This window comes from Microtus pennsylvanicus, chromosome 9 (assembly GCF_037038515.1).
Source record: "Microtus pennsylvanicus isolate mMicPen1 chromosome 9, mMicPen1.hap1, whole genome shotgun sequence".
Lineage (NCBI taxonomy): Eukaryota > Metazoa > Chordata > Mammalia > Rodentia > Cricetidae > Microtus > Microtus pennsylvanicus.
In genome coordinates this window covers 38,721,453-38,746,593 of record NC_134587.1, presented here as the reverse complement: position 1 = coordinate 38,746,593, position 25,141 = coordinate 38,721,453, and the positions used below count along the sequence as shown (strand labels likewise).

At 49.2% G+C, this 25,141-nt stretch overlaps 1 protein-coding gene across 11 annotated transcripts in view; it reads left to right on the top strand.

Moving 5' to 3' along the window:
* The window catches only part of Cacna1b (calcium voltage-gated channel subunit alpha1 B), a 155,354-nt gene extending 140,985 nt beyond the window's left edge, over positions 1-14,369 (top strand). For 8 of the 11 annotated variants that reach the window (XM_075985330.1, XM_075985327.1, XM_075985324.1 and 5 more), the window contains 8 exons: positions 2,939-3,046; positions 3,568-3,680; positions 4,394-4,521; positions 7,650-7,785; positions 7,999-8,115; positions 10,614-10,818; positions 11,044-11,288; positions 11,606-14,369. In XM_075985330.1, the coding sequence (XP_075841445.1) occupies positions 2,939-3,046; positions 3,568-3,680; positions 4,394-4,521; positions 7,650-7,785; positions 7,999-8,115; positions 10,614-10,818; positions 11,044-11,288; positions 11,606-12,130 (1,577 nt within the window). In that variant the 3' untranslated portion in view covers positions 12,131-14,369. The remainder of the gene's footprint in view (positions 1-2,938; positions 3,047-3,567; positions 3,681-4,393; positions 4,522-7,649; positions 7,786-7,998; positions 8,116-10,613; positions 10,819-11,043; positions 11,289-11,605) is intronic. The other 3 variants (XM_075985331.1, XM_075985325.1, XM_075985334.1) reach the window with 2 other exon arrangements.
* Positions 14,370-25,141: the final 10,772 nt, after the last annotated feature.

Genomic DNA, 25,141 nt, shown 5'->3' with positions numbered 1-25,141 from the left:
GAAGATGGCCAAGGTCATCCCCTGGCTTCCACAAGTGCACAGAGGTGCCTCACACAAGCACACAGGTGCATATACTATGCATATGCCCCTCACAGCCTCATGCACCCACACATATGCATGAAATATGAGATAACATTAGTGATACTATATTTCTTAGCAAACCACCTTCCAGCAGGAAACTCCAGGCCTCGATGACTTCCTTGATGAAGTCTGTCAAACATTCCAGTGAATACAGACTGTCTTAGACTCTTACAGGAAATAGAAGAGGGGACATTTCTCGACCTGTCTTAAATGTACTATGTTCTGACGCAGGAAACAGAGATATGGCAGGAAATAAAACAGCATGAATGTGGGTATAAAGTTCTTCAATATAATTTTAGTTAGCTGAATCTAGACATAAAAATCTTCAGTGCAGTTTTACCAAGCAAATCTATCAGTCCATAAAAGAAGACAGTACATGATGCCATTGTCAAGCTTATCCCTGTGGTGGAAGGCTGGGTTATGTTCTAAAGCCCAGCCAGTGTAACTTACTCTAGCAAACGATATCAGAAGCTATATGATATCTCCACAGTCACACAGGAAAAGAAGCATCTGACAAAATCCAACATTCAGTCATGCTAAGAACATTTCTGTGTAGACTTTGAATTAAATGAAATGTCCAATAAATGTATGATAGAGGATATCTATGAAAAATTACAGCTAGTGCAATATTTAACATAGAAACTCTCTTAAAGTCAGGACTAAGATGATGGTCGGCCATCACGGCTCATTGTCAAGGATGTACTTGAGGCTATAGCCATTGTAATAAGGTAAGAGAAAGACGCAAGAGTCAGAAATGATGGGGAGGGGAGAATATGATCAAAATATATTTAACCTTAAAAATGGTTTTAAATAATAACAATATAATAATAGAGCAAGAAGTGAACGTGCCTGTGTTCAGAGTTGGTGTTATTTCCACTCTGTTTCTGAAGTTACTGAAACTGACAGGTACACAAGGCTAGCCTACGAAAGCATTCAGGTTTCTGTGTAGTGCTAACTGACAGTAGAGTTCCTTGAAATGACGCCACAGCTATGAAGCACTTCTGCACTGTTGATGACTCTAAAAGTTCCCCTGCACACCTTATTATTGAATGAGTTTCAAACGTTCATAAGAAGAATCAAAGAAGAGTTGGGTGGTGGTGGTGCATGCCCTTAATCCCAGCACTCGGGAGGCAGAGGCAGGCGGATCTCTGAGTTTGAGGCTAGCCTGGTCTACAGAGCAAGTTCAAGGACAGCCAGGGCTGTTACACAGAGAAACCCTGTCTCACGGTGGAGGCGCACGCCTTTAATCCCAGCATTTGGGAGGCAGAGGCAGGCAGATCTCTGTGAGTTCGAGACCAGCCTGGTCTACAAGAGCTAGTTCCAGGACAGGCTCCAAAACCACAGAGAAATCCTGTCTTGAAAAACCAAAAAATAAATAAATAAATAAATAAATAAAATAAAAATAAACCAAAAAAAGAAGAAAAGAGTTGCTACTCCTAATAACAGTGTGTGTGTTGATTTTCTTGTTGCTGTGATGACCAGCAGGTGAAAAGCCACCTCAAAGGGAAGGGTTTGTTTCAGTTGACCAGTCCAGGGGATCTAGGCCGTCATGGCGGGGAGGGATTGAGGCAGCTAGTCAGATTGCATCCTTAGTCTGGAAGCAGAGAGGAGGTGTTATCTCTCCTGCTTGTGCAGCCCAAAGACCAGTGTGGCCCACCTTTGAAACGTGTCTTCCCTCCAGTCAAACCTGGAGCACACCGTCACACACGTGCCCAGAGTTTGTTCGCAACATGATTCTAAATTCTGTCAAGATTAAACATCACAGAGTACTGGCAAAATACCACAGGCTGGGTAGCTTGTCCAGGAAATACATTTCTTGGAGTTCAGGAAACAACAGAGTGGGTTTTATTCTAAAGTGTTCTCTTGCTAAGGCCTTTCTTTTGAGGGTACAAGGTGAAGGGTGGCCAGGATTTCTGATGTCTTCTCATAAAGGCACTTTTAACGTTGAACTCATTTAATGCAGCCATCGCTTAGGCTTCTCCGTCACTGGTTCTTGCGACTTCCGTGTGGAAACAATGCTGTGCCTTCCGATGCACAGCACATATTTGACCCTCCTATAGAACTTAACTTGAAGTGGGCCGTAGAGGTAAACCTAAAATGGCAAAACTTGTAGAAGAGAGAGATGTGTCGGCAACTGAGTTAAGTGGAGACTTGTTTTCAGAGATCAGGGATGGAGCCGGGGGTGACAGTGCATGCCTTTAATCACACCACTCAGGGAGGCAGAGGCCAGCCTGGTTTACAGAGTGAGTTCTAGGACGGCCAGAGAGACACAGAGAAACCCTACCTCGACAAAAACAAAGGGGAGGGGGGAGAAGAAAAGAAGTCAGAGATGGTTATGTGGGTGTCCTCCTCTCTAGAGTATCTAGAGTTTGGATCCTAGAACCACATCAGGAGGCTCACGGATAGGATCTTATGTCACTTTCTGGCCTCCATGGGTAACCCCTATAATCATACAATAAATAAATAAATAAAATGAATAATGAACCGTACAGGAAAAAAACTGATAAATTAAACTTCATAAAAATTAAAACTTTACTCTTCAAAAGATACTTAAGGTGCTGGGGTTATAGCTCTATTACAGAGCATATGCAAGACCCTAGATTCTCTCCTACACACACGCACACCGCACACGCACACACACACACCCCCACACACACAGTTTTGCCATCTCCAGGACTCTGCAGGAAGGTCTGTAACTAGTGTGCAGGTCAGTGTGTCTTCCTGTATCCTCCCTTTAGCACCGCCTCCCCCATCATTCCTCTGCCCATGCCTCCACACGCACTGTCTCCAGCTCTGCCTGAATGAGGGGTGGCAGAACTCCTGACGCGTCTTCCCTTTCCCCCTCGTCCTGGCCCAGCAGGGACAAAGCAGCACCAGTGTGATGCTGAGCTGAGAAAGGAGATCTCTTCTGTGTGGGCCAATCTACCCCAGAAGACGCTGGACCTACTCGTACCACCCCACAAACGTAAGTGGAGATTAAATGGTACCTCTGCCCCCACCTCCCCTGGTCCCTCAAGGTGTATAGGAGTAAGACAGAGTGTGTTGCATTGGAGAAGTGGGCTCCCCTCATCCCTCTGTAGCTATGCTGGGTCGCACAGGAGCCATGAGAGGTGATTCAGGGTCCTCCTATTTTGAGACTATATCTCACAACACCAAAAAAAAATGCAAGAGGGAATTGTATGGACACAAAGAAAAGGTGCTCTGTGTTGAGGGCCCCTTGTAGGGATGCATCAGTCACTCCCACATAAAGGACACAGGACTAGTTAGTGTGGTCAGAGTGGGATGTATTCTGTATCCAGAGGAGACAGGGCTCTCGCTCCTATGGCTGAGCACCCACCTGAGCCCCTCAGCCCGGCACGTTTCCTGGAGCCCACATAGGGGATGAGGGAAAGACGCCGCCTCCTTATCCAGCTACATCTGTGGTTTCTTTGTGCTGTCTGTCCTCCCAACCTCGGCCTCTGGTTCTTCTCTGCCTGCTCTGTTCAGCTGATGAGATGACAGTGGGGAAAGTCTATGCAGCTCTGATGATATTTGACTTCTACAAACAGAACAAAACCACCCGAGATCAGATTCACCAAGCTCCCGGAGGCCTGTCCCAGGTACAGTTGTGGGGGACCTACGACTGGACAGAGTTCCGTGGCTGCAGGAGGGAGCCCCTCTCAGGCTGCCTGCTCTCTGTTAGCTACTTGCTTGCTCGTGTTGTGGAGCCTTGACACTGTAAGCTGGCTTTCAAGGGCGAGAGCAGACGCTCTGGGCACTATCACGTTCTCTGTGGTAGACAGAGGAGGATGTGATATTCAGAGAATGGGAAGAGAAACTGTGGGGCTACACCCAGGTACAGACCGAAGACATCCACGCTGCTGGCCCAGAGTTGCTGTTGGCTTTACTCACGGTTGTGTGGGAGGTTTAGGGTACAACTTTCTGGTGCTGTTACAGCTGTGTCTTCAGTGACTACCTGTTCAGCTTGGAAAATCTTGTAAACACACAGAGCGTTCAGTGACGTTTACCAGGCACTTCCTAGTGCCTGGCTTCATTCCTGCAGTCTCCTCAGACTGGCATTCCTGGTGGCAGGCACTGGAAATTGAGGACGAGATGCATGATTCTGTGATATGACCAGCCCCCCCGTTGTGTAGACAGAGAAACTGAGGCTCTGCATGTTCTTCTTGGGAAGCGAGACAAGATCCAGGGAAGCAAAGGTTCTATGCTGAAGACCAAGGAGCCCACACTGTCCTGAGCAGACTGGACTCTGCTACATGTTCCAGGCTGAGGTCCTCAGACACCGGGCTCTCCTTTTCCCTGTTCTCCTTTGTAGATGGGTCCTGTGTCCTTGTTCCACCCTCTGAAGGCCACCCTGGAGCAGACCCAACCTGCTGTGCTTCGGGGAGCTCGGGTTTTCCTTCGACAGAAGAGTGCCACTTCCCTTAGCAACGGTGGGGCCATGTGAGTGCTGGGGGGAGTGGGCAGGGGGAGCTCATGACTGGTGGGGAGTGGGCAGGGGGAGCTCATGACTGGTGGGGAGCGGGCAGGGGGAGCTCATGACTGGTAGGGGTGGGCAGGGGAGCTCATGACTAGTGGGGAGTGGGTAGGGGAGCTCATGACTGGTGGGGAGCGGGCAGGGGAGCTCATGACTGGTAGGGGTGGGCAGAGGGAGCTCATGACTGGTGGGGAGCGGGCAGGGGAGCTCATGACTGGTGGGGAGCTGGCAGGGGAGCTCATGACTGGTGGGGAGCTGGCAGGGGAGTTCATGACTGGTGGGGAGCGGGCAGGGGGAGCTCATGACTGGTAGGGGTGGGCAGGGGGAACTCATGACTGGTGGGGGTGGGCAGGGGGAAGTCATGACTGGTGGGGGTGGGCAGGGGGAACTCATGACTGGTGGGGGTGGGCAGGGGGAGCTCATGACTGGTGGGGAGCGGGCAGGGGGAGCTCATGACTGGTGGGGTGGGCAGGGGGAGCTCATGACTGGTGGGGAGTGGGCAGGGGAGCTCATGGCCAGTGGGGGAAGGAGATCTGTGACTTCACCCTAGCTGGTTTGCAGTGCCCTCTGGCCTCTAACTCACCCCCCGAAATACCTAAGGGGCTCACCCACAACCTGCATAGTCCTCTGAAGACAGGCGGTCTTCCCACTTCCTGGGACAAGCTCTGGAGCAGCTCCATATCTGCCTCCACCCAGGGCACACACAGACTTTTGGAAGCTGGTAAAGATGTCTGTCTGCCTGTTCCTACAGGGGATTTCTATGTTAGCTGCCTAGTGTTAGGTAGACGGCATGGAGCTTGGGTAGATAGCTGTGCTCCTCCTAGATGACAGCCACTGCCTGCCCCTGTCTTCCAGATTCTGCTGTCACAGGCTTCTAACGCCTGTGGACTATTAAGAAACTGATTCTGCCTTGAGTTCTCAAATACCTATTCATAGAAAATTATAACTCTGATCTTCCTGGCTCCTCTGAGCCGCTTCTCAGTTTGTCATTTTGGCTTTGATTTCTAAGGCTGTTACCTAGACAAATTGGTCAATCCTTTGTTTCACTTTACTCTGAGATGGTGTTTCTTGATATCAAATCCAGAGTCAGAAATCAAGGGTCACTCACCAAAGGCTGTGGAGGAGCTCTGGGCAGGGCTTGTTGCACACGGAAAGCCATGTTCTTTTAACTTCCCTTGATAGCTGGCTTCCAGGGATGCACCATCTCATGTTGGCCCTGAAAATGTCAAGAGACGAGGTGCCGATCTCATGTGGCCCTCTCCTTCTGACTCCCAGGCCATAGCCCTACACATTGCACAGCCAGGCCCAAGTTCATGGCGTGGGCAGTAGACAATGCAGAGGGGGCCCTGATGGCAAGTGCTGTTAGCTGGGCTTTCTGCTGAGAAAGTCCATCCTGGGACGAGCCACGCAGAGCCCTGCAGACACCCTCGCTTACGTGCTTTCCCTCACACAAGTTGGTTAGGGTCGCTCTTCTGCACTTAAGATTAAACATACTAGGAGCGTGTGTATTAGAGTGTGTGAGGGGGAATGTGTGCTTGGGCATGCAGGACTTACAGGTGTGTATGTGAGTGTGCATGTGTGCATGTGTATTAGAGTGTGTGAGGGGGAATGTGTGCTTGGGCATGCAGGACTTACAGGTGTGTATGTGAGTGTGCATGTGTGTGTGTGTATTAGAGTGTGTAAGGGGGAATGTGTGCTTGGGCATGCAGGACTTACAGGTGTGTATGTGAGTGTGCATGTGACCGTTTCCTTTAAAATGTTAGGAGTCTTTAATTGGATTTGACCCAGGCTTCCAGGAGGAAAATAAGCTTCAGGTACTTTGATGATCATAACCTCTGCGTAACGGAGTTGAAGGTCAATTTCTTAGTTAAGGTTTCTGTTGCTGTGAAGAGACACCATGACCATGGCAACTCTTATAAAGGAGAACATTTCATTGGGGCTGGCTTACAGGCGATTTAGTCCATTATGGTCATGGTGGAAAGCATGGCAGCATGCAGGCAGATGTGGTGCTGGAGAGGCAGCTGAGAGTTATACATCTGGATCAGCAGGAAGAGAGAGAGGGATACTGGGCCTGACTTGAGCTTCTAAAACCTCAAAGCCCAGCTCCTGTGACACATTTTCTTCAACAAGGCCACGCCTCCAATAATGCCACTCCCTATGAGTCTGGGTACCATTTTCATTCAAACCTTCACAGTCGGAGAACACTGTATATAATGTCCCAGCAATGGAGGGTCTGGGCTGTTCTGTGACCTCAGAGCTGACAGTGCTCCAGTGTTTAGCTTGGCCCCCTGTCAGCTAGAGTCCTTTCCTGGGGTTGTTTCAAGAGTCACTGAGGTGAGATGGCCTACAATGTTCTCAGAAGACAATGGGTGACTCATGTTTAAAATGCCCAGCAAGAACAGATCTGGGCAGCGTCTCGGTACAGTCTGTGTACTGAGTCTGCCCCTGTGCCGAATGTGCTAAGGTGACCTGCTCCAGTGTCACTCAACCTGTATGATACAAATGAGGTCATTGCAGAGAGGCTGCGTGGGAAGAATCAGTGCTGTGTGGGAGTTCACCCTGAATCTGAACACTCCAGGCTCCCTGAGGAGCAGGCGTAGTGAGCGGTGGGCGCTGAGGACGTATATAATCTGATAACTAAGAGGCTGATGGGACACTAAATGGCTCCTTCGTGGTGGAGAGGTGGGTGTAAGGAAGAGCCACCAGCAAGGGACCTCTGGAGAAAGCAGCCCGGGGAAGGATTCTGGAGTTCCTTTAGCTGCAGGCTATTTACCCAAGCTTCACCACAGAGTCACTGTGTGGCCTTGTCCTTCCCACCATAGTCTGTGTCAAAAGCCTGTATCACAAGAACCGGTACCAGGGTTGAAGAACTTGCTGATTGTCCCCAGACTAGGGAATGATGCATCTGGCTTTCCTCAGAATAAGTCCTTCAAGTCCTCTGCCCTCAGGAACTGTCCTAACCCCATGCTCGGTGCTGTATCTCGGTTTGGGGGCCATGCTGGAGCCCCTGTACGGGATTGCCGTGGCTACGGTGGAGATTCTCAGCACTAACAGCGCTCCGCAGCCCACAGATCTCTAACGTTTCTCTCTCCAGACAAACCCAGGAAAGCGGCATCAAGGAGTCCCTGTCCTGGGGCACACAGAGGACCCAGGACACTCTCTATGAGGCCAGAGCACCTCTAGAACGTGGCCATTCTGCAGAGATCTCTGTGGGGCAGCCAGGAAAACTGGTGAGCCCTCCCCGGAAGGGTAGTGTTAGATGCTAGTGTGTGAGTGGGGGTGAGGATTGTGAGGTGGGCGTGGGGGAGTGAGTTGAACACGGACTCACGTGCTATGGGAGGTGGCAGAGCACAGCTCTGGTCAGGAGTCAGAGCAGGTGAGATGGGGCTGAGTGGGGCCAGATGGCTCTGTGATGTGTAACTGAGGGGCTTGCTGTCCTCCAGGCTGTGGACGTCCAGATGCAGAACATGACATTGCGAGGACCTGATGGGGAGCCTCAGCCTGGGCTGGAGAGCCAAGGCCGGGCTGCCTCTATGCCACGCCTGGCGGCAGAAACACAGGTGTGTTATCTTGGAAGGGTCTGGGCTGTGGGAGGGTATGGTGTTGCTGGGGGGGGGGTGCCCTTGGTGATGCACAGTGTGAGAGGGAACTGGGGGCAGAGAGAAGCAGGCAGCAGCCTGAAGTCACCTGCCTCTGCAACTTTGGGCACCTCCTTCCCTCTGAGACATCGTACCGGCCTCACCAGGACAGTCTATGGTCAGAGAAATAGGCATTAAGAGTTCTGGATCTACAGCTTTGGTGTCTTCGTCCCAGCTCTGGTCCTACCTAGTCCTTGTCCACAAGACCCTACTGTCTCCTTGGCGTTCTTCCTCTGGCTCTCATAGCCGTAGCTCTGCTGTATCCAGCTGTGCTCCCTCTTCTCCATCTGTGCTCCCTCTTCTCCATCTGTGCTCCCTCTTCTCCATCTGTGCTCCCTCTTCTCCATCTGTGCTCCCTCTTCTCCATCTGTGCTCCACCTTCTCCAGCTGTGCTCCCTCTTCTCCATCTGTGCTCCCTCTTCTCCATCTGTGCTCCCTCTTCTCCAGCTGTGCTCCCTCTTCTCCATCTGTGCTCCCTCTTTTCCATCTGTGCTCCCTCTTCTCCAGCTATGCTCCCTCTTCTCCAACTGTGCTCCATCTCCAGCTGTGCTCCCTCTTCTCCAGCTGTGCTCCACCTTCTCCAGATGTGCTCCCTCTTCTCCAGCTATGCTCCCTCTTCTCCAACTGTGCTCCCTCTTCTCCAGCTATGCTCCCTCTTCTCCAACTGTGCTCCATCTCCAGCTGTGCTCCCTCTTCTCCAGCTGTGCTCCACCTTCTCCAGCTGTGCTCCATCTCCAGCTGTGCTCCACCTTCTCCAGCTGTGCTCCATCTCCAGCTGTGCTCCCTCTTCTCCATCTGTGCTCCCTCTTCTCCAGCTGTGCTCCCTCTTCTCCAGCTGTGCTCCCTCTTCTCCAGCTGTGCTCCCTCTTCTCCAGCTGTGCTCCCTCTTCTCCAGCTGTGCTCCATCTCCAGCTGTGCTCCACCTTCTCCTCCGCCAGTGTTTTACTCCAGCACCAGAGCAGATTCTACAGTCAGTCTACCCTTCTGTTGTTTTGAGGCTCTGGTTTGGCCCTTCCTGCCCTGTCCCTGGACCGTTATTCTTCTCTGACCTCTTGTGGGGTTTTCCTCATTAGGCCATTTAACTAGGAGTTAGATGCCTAACTTTGGAATCTACCTTTCTCAAGGTCACAGCAACGAGTCTGTGGCATTTCCACTTTTGAAGCCAAGAAGGGACTGCAGATTGATCTGAGTCGTCAGGGCCTGCCCAAGCCTGTGTGGTTCTCCTGGCTCTGCCCCCTTCTTCTTCCTATGGTCCCTAGATACTGTTTCCTCCCCTCTGGCCATATTTTCCATTTACAGTGTCTCTACATGGCCCTAGCCTACAGCCTCTCGTTCCCTGTCTTCCCTCTCCTTCCAGCTGTTTGTTCTTCTTTCCTTGACCCAACCCCATGGTGTCACCTGCTGAGGTGCTTTCTGCTGGCATTCAACATTCGGGTGGCTGTGGCTAAGCTCCATGGCAGTTTCTCTCCATAGGTCCTGAATTTATTTGTCATGGTTGGGGGATGAGGATGGGGACAATATATGAATCGGTCCTCCAGATGGACCGAAAGAAGTTGTCCCCTATAGCCAGATATGAATCTTACTGGGGCTCCTCAGTAAAACCAGCTCTTCTCCTGGCGGGACCCACACAAAGTAGCCCTGTTTCCAGTTTGCCTGTCTGGCAAACTCCATGGGGAGTGCCCCATCTCCAGACATCTGTCCCAGATGTGGCTCCCTCTGACTTGACTGGGTCTTAACCAGTTCATTTCCTCCACCAGTTAAAGAATCAAAAGGTAGGAAAAGACCTGGAGCCTACCAAGTAGCGGTGGAGAAACCTCCAGCATCACAGATAGCACAGGCTGAATCAGCAGTTGAAGGAAAGCATTTATGGCGTCAAGGAGACGTACGCATACAGCAGACGTGTGCATGCAGTAGACATGCATGCATGCAGCCGACATGCGTGCATGTGGCAGACATGTGTACATGCAGCAGACATGCGTGCCTGCTCTGTAGGGAAAGAGACCCTGCACAAAGCAGAAGGGCAACTCGGGGAAACTGAAAAATCCGTTCTCCTTTTGACGCTGAAGTGTAAGTCTCTGAAGAGTTTTCCTCCTCTAATGTAGTCAGTTTGAAGATGGTGGATTGACCTACAACAGTTGGTTGTGTAACACATCCAATCCAGCGTGCTGAGCCAGTCCACCAGCAGGGGCCTGCTGGCCAGAGAGACAAAGCTCACAGGGCGGTTATTTTAAGATGCCAGGCTTTTGTCTCAGGTCGGGAGCCTGAGGGAGAAGCTGGCCCTTTTGGAAATCACCACCTTTATTACTTAGCCCTGGCCCCTCTCCCTATCTGTTTGCCTACCAGGAAATCTAACTCCTGGTCTCTCAGCCGCCCGCTGACTCAGGCCATGCGCCGCCTCATCCCTTGTCCTTTGTCCGCAGCCTGCCCCTGATGCCAGCCCCATGAAGCGCTCCATCTCCACCCTGGCTCCTCGCCCCCACGGGACTCACCTCTGCAACACCGTCCTGGACCGGCCTCCGCCTAGCCAGGCCTCACATCACCATCATCACCGCTGCCACCGGCGGAGGGAAAAGAAGCAGAGGTCCCTGGAAAAGGGGCCCAGCCTGTCTGTTGACACAGAAGGGGGTGCGTGCACAGGGTCCCGGAAGGGTCTAGCAGTCCACAGGACCATCTTCCTTGGTGTGACATGTGGTTCCAGAGTTAGCCCACAACAGAAGGGTGCATGAGTCAGTCTGGGGACCAGGTCAGGCACTGAGTCTCAGTCTGTCCCAGAAGGGCACGTAGGTCTAGAGCCAGAGGTCTCTGCCCTGCTCCTGTTCAGCTTAGCTAACCTCTCTCCTTCTTGGCCAGCACCAGGCAGTGCTGCAGGATCTGGCCTGCCACAAGGGGAAGGATCCACAGGCTGCCGAAGGGAGCGCAAGCAGGAGCGGGGAAGGTCCCAGGAGCGGAGGCAGCCTTCGTCCTCTTCTTCAGAGAAGCAGCGCTTCTATTCCTGTGACCGCTTTGGGAGTCGGGAGCCCCCGCAACACAAGCCCTCTCTTAGTAGTCACCCCACATCTCCAACAGCGGCGCTAGAGCCAGGACCCCACCCACAGGTAACCACACAGGGAAGCATGGCTCATACACTCCAACTTCGCGTCCCCCAGACTGAGCACCTTCCGTGTCCTGCACCCCAGCTCGAGCCTGCCTTTCTAGCCATGGTGTCCCAGATCCTCCTCAGTGCTTTTTTCTCCATTTTCCTCTCTGACTCCAGGTTTCTAGCCCTTGCTCAAGGTGTCTGTCCTTCCTGCTTCCCTTGCTTGCCTTGCGTCCTTCCCGCATCCCTTCATGATGGTGCCTATGTTTTCTGTGTGCTGTGTTGTTTCATGTGGTTTTTATTTTTTATTTTTTTGCTGTTGCCTTTTTCATGTAGGGCAGTGGTTCTGTTAATGGGAGCCCCTTGATGTCAACATCTGGTGCTAGCACCCCGGGCCGAGGTGGACGGAGGCAGCTCCCCCAGACTCCCCTGACCCCACGCCCCAGCATCACCTACAAGACCGCCAATTCCTCGCCTGTCCACTTTGCTGGGGGTCAGAGCGGCCTTCCAGCCTTCTCCCCTGGCCGTCTCAGCCGCGGCCTTTCAGAACACAATGCCCTGCTCCAGAAAGAGCCCCTGAGCCAGCCTCTGGCCCCTGGATCTCGCATTGGCTCTGACCCTTACCTAGGGCAGCGTCTGGACAGTGATGCCCACACTCTGCCTGAGGATACACTCACCTTTGAAGAGGCAGTGGCCACCAACTCTGGCCGCTCCTCCAGGACTTCCTACGTGTCCTCCCTCACCTCCCAATCCCACCCTCTCCGCCGTGTGCCCAATGGCTACCACTGCACTTTGGGACTCAGCACCGGCGTCCGGGCGCGGCACAGCTACCACCACCCAGACCAGGACCACTGGTGCTAGCTGCACCGCGACCACCCACGCACCAGCTCCATGGGTGCGGGTTCCAGTTGATGAGTTTTATCATCCGCTCTGGGCTGTGGGGCCACAGCCCTGGGAGGAGGGTCCTCACGCCGTGGCCTCTGTGGTGGAGGCTCCTGCTTCTCTCCCTCCCTCCCTTTTACATTGGATGGACTAATAAAGCCCTTTCTTAGAGGGATATGGTTCTCTCTATCCTCCTGTGTACTGCCTTCCTGGGTTCCATGCCAGATGTTGGATCCTAAGCAGGAGGTAGCTGAGATGAGATGAACCCAGCAAATCCAAATCCTATGGCATGGCCTCCAGCACCCAGGGTGGGTCCTTGGGACTTTGTTAGGAGGTCTGAGTCTCATGGCGAGTGTCGTTTGTCCGAATGTGTTGGCGTTGGGGAGAGGGTGCACCTGAAAGCAAGGGAAGGAGCCCAGCTGTGGCCTGGCAGCACCTGCCGGCCGCGGTAATCTCATGTCTGTTGTCGGTCTTGAAGTCAAACAGCACACGTGCATAGAGATGCTCTCAAGGCCCTGCCTTCCATACTGTCTCCACCTAGGGACCGAATCTGGAGAATGCTCATGCTGTTGGTCCTGGCTTTCAGTCACAATACCTTAAGCTGTTTGTCATTTCTATAGAGTTGATCTAGAAAAAAAAAGAAAGCAAAACAGGGAACGAAATGTTCATGTAACTTTAAAAAAAAATCAACATGTAGGAAGGTCCCTTTTTGCATTGTTTCTGTGACTTGTATGCGATGTTCCTGTATATGGATTCTACCCTGCCCGGGAAGTCCCCAATGCCCCTGGCTCCTCTGTTCAACCAAGTGCCTGATCTCTGACTCTGAGCGTCACGTCTGAGGTGAGGCCTCAGGAACTAGCGAGAGGATTGGGTGGGAACTGCTCAGAGCAGCTTGTGTCGTGGGGAACACTGACAGTGTCCAGTCAGAGAAGCGGCTGTGGTGCCCCGTGCACCTCCCCTGAGTGATGGGTTCCCAAGAAGCCACAGAGTAGCAGAGCACGTGCTTGCATGAGGCATTTTCAATCTGTTTTTAAATCTGATTCTCAGGGATGGGATGCCTGCCAAGTAGGGTATGATCTCTGTTGTGTTAAAACAAAAACAAAAACAAAAAATGAACAAACAAACTAGTTTTCAAGGAATGCTGAAGAGTGTTAAGCACTAATAAAGATGAGGGAGAGTAGGGCAGGAGGAAGAAGCCCGTGCTGGCAGCGTAACAAGACACAGGCAGGGAGGAAGTGGCTCATGGGGTGAGACTGGATAGCTAAAGCTTTGTAGGGTCCCTGGCCCCAGATCTGGGGGGGGGGGAGCAGCAGTCAAAGCCTCACCTCACCACTACTTTGCAAAGGGAAAACCCATACCCAGGAAGGCAGGATGTGCACAGCGGGAGGCCACTAGAGCAAGGGTGCACATAGGCAGGCAGGCACTCCTTGGTGTGTTCGCTGTGTTTTGAAATTTCTGATGACTTCTTGGTGGGATTGTTGACTTCTATCCCATGTTTCGCACAGAAACTAATGTGTGATTGTGTGTGTGTGTGTGTGTGTGTGTGCGTGTTTGTGTGTGTATGGGTGGGTGGGTGCGTTCAGCGAGTGGCTATTGTTAACCATAGGGCTATGCAACAAAAGACACATTACTAGAAACAAAACACAAGACCACCACTTGGTCTAGGGTTTCAGCATGATTGTGACCAAACCTTTTATAGAATTTCCTTATATGAAGGCACAATACCCTGAAACTTTAACGATAACAGAGTATTTTATTCCAGTAGGGTAAAATTAACCAGGAGCCTTGGGCTGTGCATGTGACTGCACCTATGTTGCAAAGTAGAAGGATGTGCATTTTGATACTGACGTTCCGTCTCTGTTCCAAGCCCAGCCCGTGTTCTCTTGAGTGTTGAGTGTATACATTCTGTATGGAACCACAGCTGCCCCAGACAGCCCTGGGTTGGGAATCATCTTTGTCCCACATTAGCGTAGCTGGCTTTTCTTCCAGGCATTGGTATACATGAAAATTACAAGAAGCAGAGAAAGGAGACATGGTGTCTTGTTTCCTGACTTTGGGTTTGTTTCTGTACTGTCTGTTCCCCCTGAAATTCCATAGTGAGTTGCCAAACTTGAAATGCAACCACCAGCTGTCTGCATCTGGAACCTGTCAAGCAGTGGCTGTAGTTTGAACAAGTTATGTGTGCATGTAAAATATATCCATATATACATTATACAAGTATGCGCATGAAATGTATAGCTTCGTACTTTTGATACAATGTATTCATTTGTTAATTTTTAATTATATTTGATATAAATTGAAGGTTTGTTGCAAAACTTTATATTTAACAGTGTTGAGAGAGAGAGAGAGAGAGAGAGAGAGAGAGAGAGAGAGAGAGGTCCAATCACGCAACACAAATGGGATCTACTTTAAAAGAACCCCTTGACTAGTTTGCTGCCTGGATAGTATTTACAAACCAAACTTTGGATTCTGCTCTTGTTTCTACAATGACTTTTTGTATAAAGCAAAGTCCTTGGATTAAATAAAAATAACCAAAAAATTTTCAAAATCAAAACCCAGGATGCTGCTGGGTGGTACCTGAGGGTGGTGTGTCTCAGTGCGTCGGTGGAGAGGGTGCACTGCCAGGGAGGCTCAAGAATAATGGAGAACTTCAGCAATGTGCTTGTGAGCCCTGGATTAAATGCAAGAGCGAGATGTGGTCTGACAAACAGGGTGAGCATTTCTTGGCACCCTGCAGAAGAGAGGGTGAGAGTTGTCCAGATGATGCAGAACAATAATGCCCAGAATGCTTTGATGCCCAATGCGTGAGAGGTGCTGATGCCCTGGAGTTCCCAGAAGACACTGCAGTGGAGGCTGTGAATGTAGGAAAGACTATGCTTACCCAGAATCCTGCAGTGCCCAGTGTGAGTGGGTGAATCGGATCCTGCAGCTCATAAGGCCCTTAGGAGATCGGCTTCTGAGCTTCAGGTTCTAACAGCGGCTGCTGTTGTGCTGTTGTTTACTTAAAAGTCAAGAGCCTAAAAGGGCATCAGTCCCTGGCCAAGTCCCTCCCGCTCAAAGACTGCATGTCCTAGAGTGTCCTCAGAGCTGTTACTGGTCTGTGCCCATCCCTGGAAGACACATGCCCACTGGTGTACATAGCAGAGACACATGGCCCCTGTGGACCTCACGCCTCTGCCTATTCCCTCAGTAGGTGAGGTGCCACAGTGATTTGACTGTTTAAACTCTAGAACAAGGGATGTGGAGAGTGAGCTGTGGGCATCATTACTAAGTGAGGAAGGTCAAAGAGTCGGCCAGGCGTGTGATGAGGACAGCAGTGTGTACAGCAGCTGTCTAAACGGAACAGTGGTTTTAAGGCTACTGCCATCTAAAACAAAACAGAACAAAGCTAGGGTTGGCCATCTCAGTCTCTCAGTATGCCAAGAGGAATGGTGGGAGGCAGAGGAGATTTCATCCATGTGCAGGAACAGCTAAGGGGTCCCAGTTCTCCTGGGCACTGATGCAATATTAGTCTTAGAGAAAGAACTGGGAGGATGGGAAGAGAGGTAGTCATAATTAAGTCCTCATCAAGGGATGTGGTCCAGCTGGTCATTGTGTCAGTTCTAGATCTGGAGGGTGGTCCAAAGTTCACCGAGGGCACAAAGTCTTAGATGATTACTTCTCTGGGGGTGCAGTTTCATCACGGTGGATAATAGCTTTCCTCTAAGGAGAGTCTGCCTCCTGAGCCTCTGCTGTCCCTGAAATCCAAGATAGCTACAGGTTTAGGATGATTGGGTCCTTTTCCGACCCTTTGGGAGTGTCCGGAACAAGATATTCTAAAAATTTGTAAGATGCCTTAGGCTATTCTCCCTGTGCCTTCAGCCTTGACTGAATGAGATAGGCTAGGTACCACCAGTTCTAGGTAGACCAGATGACCCAAAGTAAAGGCGAAAGATAAAAGATGAAAACAGAAATGCTAGCTACCCCCCCCCCCCCGATTTTAGTTACATTGTTGTCTTAGTGCAAAAACAATAAGGTGCTTGGTTTATTTGGACTGTGTCTTCCTGCAGAATCTTGGAAACTGGCCTTTTCCTACCTGATGATGGGTTATACCTGATGATTATATTCTCAGAGGAGTTGTAGTCAGGTTCTGAGTTGTAAGAGAAGCACACGCCTTTTTCATAAACACTTCTGTGTGTGATCATTTCCTTAGCCACACGAGGTCTATGGTAATAGTAATGGGGTTTTCAAAATTTCCTCTTGGATGTAGAGAGGAGTCGAAGATGCCCTCCCCAAGATTCCATTTACTGTCCCCACCCCAAGTGGTACTGATGCTGAACCGTATATGAGGTAAAAAGTTGACTGGGCATAGGACGTTTTAGCCAGCCGTGCTCCTGTGAGTAACTATAATAAACACATTTATTTCCCAAGCGGGACTTGATGGAATCTTTGTTCTGTTAGCTCCTCCTTCCCACAAGTATCTTGTGGGAAGATATTTGTTTTATGTCTTCCCCAGGAAACTTGTGAAATAACTCCAAGAAAGTGAGGCCAGGGACCTGTTAGGTTGGTTGGAGCATAGCACACCTTTCCTGTCAACCGTGAGCTTTCCTCAGGCAGATCTTGCAGTAGGAGGTGGAGAGGGACGTTGTTGTGATCATGTAGGACACAGTCTTTATCCTCTCTGAAAGCAAGGCTGGGTTAGTTTGGTCAATCTCTTGATGCAGGCGTTTGGAGTAGGTGAGCATGTGCGGACAGGTCTCAGTTCTTTCATTCTTACTGCACCCGCTTAAGAGCGTGTTTGGAGTTCTGTCAGGGGAGCATAGCTGTTAGGATTTATTTATTTATTTATTTATTTATTTATTTATTTATTTATTTAGTTTTAGGGTTTTTGTTTTGCTTTGGTTTGGTTTGGTTTGGTTTTGGTTTTTCGAGACAGGGTTTGTTTCCCTGTGTAACTTTAGAGCCTGTCCTGGAACTAGGTCTTGTAGACCAGGTTGGCCTCAAACTCACAGAGATCCGCCTGCCTCTGCCTCCCCAGTGCTGGGATTAAAGGCCTGCACCACCACTGCCCAGCTCCTAGTATACTCTTGACTGAAGGTGGGTCCGTTAGCTGGGGGAAGGTTGTCCTCTTTGACTGGGCATGCAGCCTCAGGAGGGATGCATAAAATATGGTGAGAGAGGAAGAGAAGACCAGCCTAGCCAGCTAGGTCAGCCAAGCCAACCCTGGCTATTCATGAGATGGCATGTGTCACAGCCAGATTGTCCTCATGTCTTACCTGTTCCCTAATAGTTTTGAGTGGAGATATTTGCTTGCAGATTTGCTTCATGCATGTTTTATCTGTAGTCCAATGCATTACTTCACTTATTTTGGGAAGTGCTAGCCAATGTTATCACTTTTTCTAATGGAAAAAAGTAAGACCATTTTTGAAAGGGTTTTGTGGTGAAAGAATATCTCAGTGATGGGGGTGGGGCAAGGAATACTACAGAAACCACACCTTGCCACAAACCTCACTCAAGGGCAGGGATGGGGTCAGCAATTGGCCAGGCCATGATGGCAGGCTTTATATGGAACATGCACATAGGAAAAATAGGGCAGTGGCAGGGCCTTGGTGCTAAGTCATTGAAGGTAGGGTTGGGGTTGAGAGAAGGGGCGCTCCAAGGAACTGTTCTGGAATATGGGCAGAGGACTTCTGGTGGTTCTTAGTATGCCCAGCAATTTTAGTATGCTTTGGGGTGGTTGTATTTTAGCAGAAGAAAAGAAATTGTGGTCAGATACCAAAGGTTAAATATAATTACGATTTTATACGGCTCTGAGACTGCTATACCTGGAAAGCCTATTGAATGAAAAAAGGAAAAAGAAGAAGAATAAAGAAAAAGGAAAGGAGGGCATGACTGCCCCTAGCTATGGTGGAGGAGACAGCTTATTGTAGATCTGTGGGAGAGCATAGTCAGAGCAGGGGCATCTGGGGGAGTCCAGAGTGGACAGGATCAGGCTGAGCTGGGTCATGTGGGAGAGGGGAAGGGAGAGGAAACCAGGAGCAGCAGCCAAGAGGCCAAAGGTACAAAAAGGGTGGGTAACCAGAATGTCTGGATTCTATAGGGAAGAGCCTCTGGGGGGAGGACAGCCCAGCCTCTGGGCTAGAGAATTCAGGGTGGAGAGCAGGGTATGCCAGCCCCACCCTGTAACTGAGGGATGCTGGGAGAACCTGGCTACCAGGTCCAGCTTAGATATGTTAAATAGGCACCTCAGTCATTTGTGGGGGTGTGGGGGGGGGTGGGGACAATGGGGGGGGGGTTGAAGGATAACACTGATCATCCTCAGCAGGCAGAGTGGTCCCTGTTCTAAAATCTTTTCTACTCCTCACCCTTTGTAGCCAGAGAATTTCTACAAGATCATGACTATGTACATGTATAAAGTACATAGAGAAAACAGCCCTTGTGGGAAGGGAGTGGGCAATGCCATGTGTGCCCATGAACATCCTGTGGTGGTTGTGCCCATGCAGGTCAGAAGAGCACAGCTGCCTTCCATGAAAAAAATTGCTTAAGAGTAAGTCATCAGGAAATTTATTTTAAAACAAGTGTTGCATATACATATATGTTTCCATTTATTAAAGATGAAAGCAAATTTGCATACTATTGAGAGAAAATGTTTGACTATTTTTACACAAAGAATTACGTCTTAGTTGAATATTAATACACACAGAAGGCAGAGCATTCACAACACTATTTCAGAATTGATGTTTGGATTTTACAGTTACCATTGCTGAAAACACTGCTTTACATAAACACCACAAAATTTCAGAAATGTATTTAGGTACAGTTCAGAAATAGCTGGAAATTCCAAATTCCAAGTCGAACTTAATTTGATTTTTTTAAATAGGGCCAGAAGTAGAAATTTAAAAGCACAAATACTGTAATATGGTTCACTCCAAATAGATGTTAGTTTGATATATACCGAGGAACGATAGTAGCAATACTAAAGGCTGTTGTTTTCTGTAGTTAAACTATTGTCCCTATAGGGAGGGTGCAGGGGAGCCACGGGTGGGAAGAAGGCTTATTGCTAATAGGAAAGAGAGAACAGTCAGAGGCATCTGCGGCAGTCCCAAGTTCAGGGACAGAGAGGGGCAGATTGGCAATAGCCAGGGTGGAGAGGAGAGCAAAGCGGTGGGGAAGCTTAAGGTGATAGCGGTAACCAGGGTAACCAGCTGGAGCGGGAGGGAAGCCAATACTCTGGAACAGCTGAGAGCCAGAAGGCTGGAGGGGGGCTTTGGCGCGCTTAACAGGAGAAGGCACCAGGAGGTTAACAGGGTTTGCTGAGCTGGGGAAGTGACTTCTCAGATTTCTGAGGATGCTCGAGGGAATCCTCTTGTGTCAGGCCTGGGCTGAGCCCATCACTACCTTATGGGGATATTGGAAGTTTGGAACCTAATGGGTTTTCTGTACCCCGATAAGAGATCTCCCTGCTGACGCAGTAAGCCAGATCAAGCCAAATTAAAAAGTAGAAGACCAGGTTTGTTCTGGGCAAAGCAGCTCCCCGGTGACTCCTCCTCTAGCCCCCAGAAATCAAGGCAGGAAAGGGGGCAGGAGAAAAATCACATGGCCGAACTAAAGGGGGGTATTTATGAACTGTAGTCCAGGGGCGATGATGTGTTTGCCACAAGTTGGCCTTGTGTCCAAGTGTGCTTTTAGGCAGGGTATTGGGCTGTTTGTGGCTCTAGGGGAGGAGCCACCAGGAACTCGGAACTAGACTCCTTCGTGTTGGGGGGGGATTTTCTGAGGGTGGGGTTTGCAGATGGCAGGGATGGGGCTTTTGAAGAGGCGAACTGTTCCAGCTGAACATTCCCGACCTTCTTGGGTATATGGGTGCCGGTTCAAGTCTGGCTATTTGCTGTTGGCGTGGGACGACATGGGAAGGGAAGTCGGGAGCCCGTGGGCTCATTCTCGGTAGCGTGGGTGTAGCAGCATTGGTCTCCACCATCCTGGAGACCTCAGGAATCTGTTCCTCGAGGAAGCAGAGAAGGCAAGTTGCTAGGAGAAAAAAATAGATCATTATCGGCCCTGTGAACTGGGCTAGCCATGGGAAGAGTGGAGATCGTCAGCAAGAATGGAATGGGTATGTACCCTGGTTGTACAAGAGACTAAGGTGAATGAGCAAGACACAAGAACAGTAAGCCCTTCATTGGGACATTCCGGAAGACCAGAGGGTGGAGGGTCCCAGCAGCTGGACAGACCCTCTATCCTGGGTAGGTGCCTGCGTGAGCCTGGAGAGGTACCAGCACTGTGGCGAGGCTCACAGTGTGGGGTCCTGTCCATCAGGGCTCTGGAGACTTAAAAGATAAAGTCTTGAGAGGTACCACTGCATAAGCCGCCTGGGGTTCTATAGAATCAGTAAGTGAAAGACCTGGACCTGGGAGGGCCCAAAGAAGGAACGAGAAGAATGACTCAGAAGGTCTGAGAGGTGGTGGGTGGACTGGAACAGGATGGTCTTGAGGGCCTCCTGGGTGAATTCAACTGCTACCTCTAGGGCTCTCAAATGTGGCTGCTATCCACACACGGTGGGGGCTAGTTGTTTGGATAGGAAAGCAATAGTCGATTTAAAGGCCCAGACAGTTGGGCTAGAACCGCAGTGGCCACTCCCACTTTTTCATCTGTATAGAGATGGTAGGGTTGGGTGCGGTATGGGAGATCTAGAGCGGGGGACATTAGGAGGGCATCTTGCAATAAAGAGAAGTTATGGCAGACAGTGGCAGGGTGGGTGAGAGGCCCTGAGGGGGTCTCTCTGAATGTCTGGTACAGGGGCTTGGCCCTGATGGGAAAGTTAGGGATCCAGTGATGGAAGAATCCCATCAGGCTCCAAAATGAGAGAATCTGGACCACTGTGCAAGTCGCACAGGGCTCGGACTTTATCAGAGGTGAGAGCCTTAGACCCCGGGTTGAGCTGACCGTCTAGATACCCAACAGTGGGAGGCCATAGCTGAGCCTGAGATGGGGAAAGCTGTTATTCCAGGGAGCCAAGGTAGCTTAGGAGCAGAGAGGTGGCCCGTTGGGACAGAGACAGGGAGGGGCTGCAGAGAAGGAAGTTATCTACATAGTGGAGGACTGGGGCCAGAGGTGGAAAGATCCCAGGCCAAGGTTTGGCCAAAGAAATGAGGGCTGCCCCAGAAACCCTGAGGGAGTGCAGTCCATGTGAGCTGTCTGGAGGACTGGGTGTCAGGGTCCTTCCAGGTGAAGGCAAAGAGCAAGTGTGAGTCAGGGTGTAGAGGGACAGGGAAAAAGGCATCTTTTAGGTCCAGGACGGTAGAGTGGGAAGTGGTAGGAGAAAGGCTAGAAAGGAGGTTGTACGGGATGTTGGCCGTGGGGTGGGTTGTGGTAGGAGAAAGTCTAGAAAGGAGGTTGTACAGGATGTTGGCCGTGGGGTGGGTTGGAACAACCGTCTAATTAATGAGGTGGAGGTCCTGAACTAAGTTAGAAAAATAACTAAATTTTTAGATACTATAGCATGACCACTGTCTGTAATCTGCACTAACATCTTCGTTGTAGAAAAAGCAGCTCAGGAGAGTGAGTGTCAGCAGCTGGAGTAAACTCAACCTTGGCGCCACAGGAAAAGCTTGAGGACCCAAAATGATGACATTTTGATCTACCAGGGAAAGCATTTTAATTGAACACTTTAAGTTTTTTTTTTATTTTTTATTATGTATACAGTATTCTCAGTGCTCTGCCTGCAGGCCAGAAGAGGGCACCAGATCTCATTACAGATGGTTGTGAGGCACCATGTGGTTGCTGGGAATTGAACTCAGGACCTTTGGAAGAGCAAGCAGTGCTCTTAACCACTGAGCCTTCTCTCCAGCCCCTGAACACTTTAAATGTCATTTCAGCAGATAGGCCGTCATCCAACCTATCAAATAAACCTGATTTCAAACAAACTTTGCTTATTTTTAGTTACTTGCTGCAGGCTTAATCTTGACAACAAATATAAAAGACTAAAGCTTCCTCGGGCGGTAGTGGAGCACGCCTTTAATCCCAGCACTTGGAAGGCAGAGGCAGGTGGATCTCTGTGAGTCTGATGCCAGCCTGGGCTACAAGAGCTAGTTCCAGGACAGGTTCCAAAGCCACAGAGAAACCCTGACTTGAAAAACCAAAAATAAATAAATAAATAAATAAATAAATAAATAAATAAATAAATAAATAAATGACTAAAGCTTGACCCTATAAATGACTACACATTTGGTGTACATTAAGGAATGTGATCATCTATAAGGTGACTGACCATTAACTTGATGTCTTAGTCACCTTTAATAGTTTGCAACAAGTGAGTAACTTTTACAAGCTTAGGATTTTTTCAGTTTTATCCTTGTTAAGTTTGAGCCTTAAAAATTTGAATTGAAGATTTAACTGGAGATCCTTTAACATCCAAATAAAACTTTAAACCATCAATACAGCCCACAGAGAGACTGGGGATCTCACTTTCCTGATCCTTTTATAGTGCGCCATTACAGAATATCGCAGTATTCTTGTATGTCTCAATTTATCCAAATAGCTAAAGTTTAATAAAAATAGCAAAAACAAAGAAGCTAGACATATATCTTCAAATCAGTTTCTGCTAGCCTGAATGGGCCTCAAGAATTTATAAACCTTGTTTATCAAACATATCTTACTCATTCAACATACATTGTTCCTTATCTAAAGTTTTCTAGATGCCTGGTGTTGAACACAGTCAGCAAAGACATACATGGTGAGATGTATATCTCCAAGTGAGTTTCTGTTAGCCAGAGGAGATCATTATAACCTTAGGAATTTATAAACCTTAAACAAATATACTTTATTCTTCAAACATGTGTTGTTTTTAAGTCTTATTATTCATAAACCTTGTTCATGATTTTGTCCTCATCTATTATTTTTACTCTCAGGACAAAAATCACCATTCAAAAATCCATTCTAGGGGGCTGGAGAGATGGTTCAGTGGTAAAGAGCACTGGCTGCTCTTTCAGAGGTCATGAGTTCAATTCCCAGCAACCACATGGTGGCTCACAGCCATCTGTAATGAGATCTGGCTCCCTCTTCTGGTGTGTGAGCATACATAGAGGCAGAATGTTGTATGCATAATAAATAACTCTAAAAACAAAAATACATTCTCATCTAAAACATCTTTTGGACCTACTGTTGCTTCCTTAGTCTAAGAAGGAGATAAGCAGAGGGCTCAGAAGGACTAAGAAGTCTATGGGAACTGCCTTATTTAGCTTATACAAGGCGGTGAAACCACATGGTCTCATTTATTTTTATAATTATTTGCTTAATATGCATTGGTGTTTTGCCTGCATATGAGTCTGTGTGAGGGTGTGCGATCCCCTGGACCTGGAGTTACAAACTGTGAGCTTCCAGGTAGATGCTGGGAATTGAACCTGGGTCCTCTGGAAGAGAAGTCAGTGCTCTTAACTGCTAAACCACCTCTCCAAGTCCATGTCTTCTCTTTGGTAAAGATGGCAGCCAGCCATATTGTTGCTTCTATCCTGATGAGGACATCAGCCAAGATGGTGGCAGGCATGGGTGCTATTTACCCCAAGGTAAGCCCATCAGGCACACACACCCCTTTTTTTCTTTTTTAAAACACCTGTTTTCCTAAACAAGAATTGAATCTACATTACCCATAAGTATGCTGTAGTGTAGTGTTTTTTTTAACTCTTAACCCTTTTTGTTATGAATTTTAAGCTAATATTTTGTTACAAATTTCACATTTTTTAACCCCACCCAGTGAACTTACAGATCTTGAACTATAGGAAATTTACACAACAGTCTTACAAATTTTGAGATACAGTTTACAGATTAGCAAAAGTTTTAGAGGTAGAAGAGAAGAGAGTATTTCGGGCGTTAAATAAAACCAAGAAGAGGAGTATGAAGTAGGCAGCAGCAAACCCCTAGACTGAGTAGCCCACCCAAAGGCAATCAACATGGGAACAGCTTACTTTTGTCCATTTTAAAGCATGTAGTGTGTTTCCCTGTTCTGTTCTGCTTTGCCTTCTTCCCTGTCACAGCATCAGGTGGCCTGCCTGATCGAGGACGAGATTTTGGAGCAAACTTCTAAACAAGCATGCTTGGGCCTGGAGAGGGAGGGCCATAACCCAATTCCAGAGTCAGCTTTTTAAAAATAAAGTAGCACAAGAACCGCACGCGACAATACTTAAACATTCTCCATACCCAAAGACATCTGTAAAGCATCGCCTAGTGTTCAGAGGGAGGACTAGAGAGCAGCAGAATGAAGACTCAGAGATGAGAGCAGGGAGCCAAGAAGACTCAGATAGGAGACGTTTGAGAGCTGAGAGCAGAGAGCGTTTAGAGATACGAGATTTGGGGAAATTTGTATGGTAGCAGATGTTATTCCGACCTGTGAGAATTTGGGAATCTAGTGTGCCATCTTTGGCCATTGAGCTGTACCGAGGCTAAGCCGTTTGTAGTGTGACATCCAGGCTAATGGAATCTCTGAGGCCAAGGAGGAAGATATTAGAGAGGCAGGTGAGAAGTACTCCGAAAGGGAAGAGTCCATGGTTAAAGAGAAGAGCCGGCTGAAAGACAGAGCAAGCAGAAAGAGTCTTCAGAAGCAGAGTGGTTAGGAAGTAGAGAGGCTTAGAGAAAAGGGTCACAAGGAACTCCACCTGAGGGAGGATGCCAGTACCTCAGAGGCCCAGGAAATCGCCTGATATACCTGCAGAACTTTAACAGGTACAGAAGCAAAGCAGGCAGTCCCTGGGGGCGATGAGGAGAGAGAATTGGTTAGCCATAGTGAGAGACAGGGCTAGTAAGGAGGCATCAGAGAGAAGAGTATGGGGACGGGCAAGAGAGACATTGAGCTCCAGGAGTAAGCTGAGAACATGGAGGGAGGGAGAGCAGGCATGGGAGAGAGAAGGATTAGTGTCCTAGTGACAAGAATTTCAGCCTGGGCATCTGCACGTGCCCAGGGGAGACTTGTCAGAAGGAAATGCCCCTTTCCCTGTGATGTGTAACATGAGGGCCTGCTTG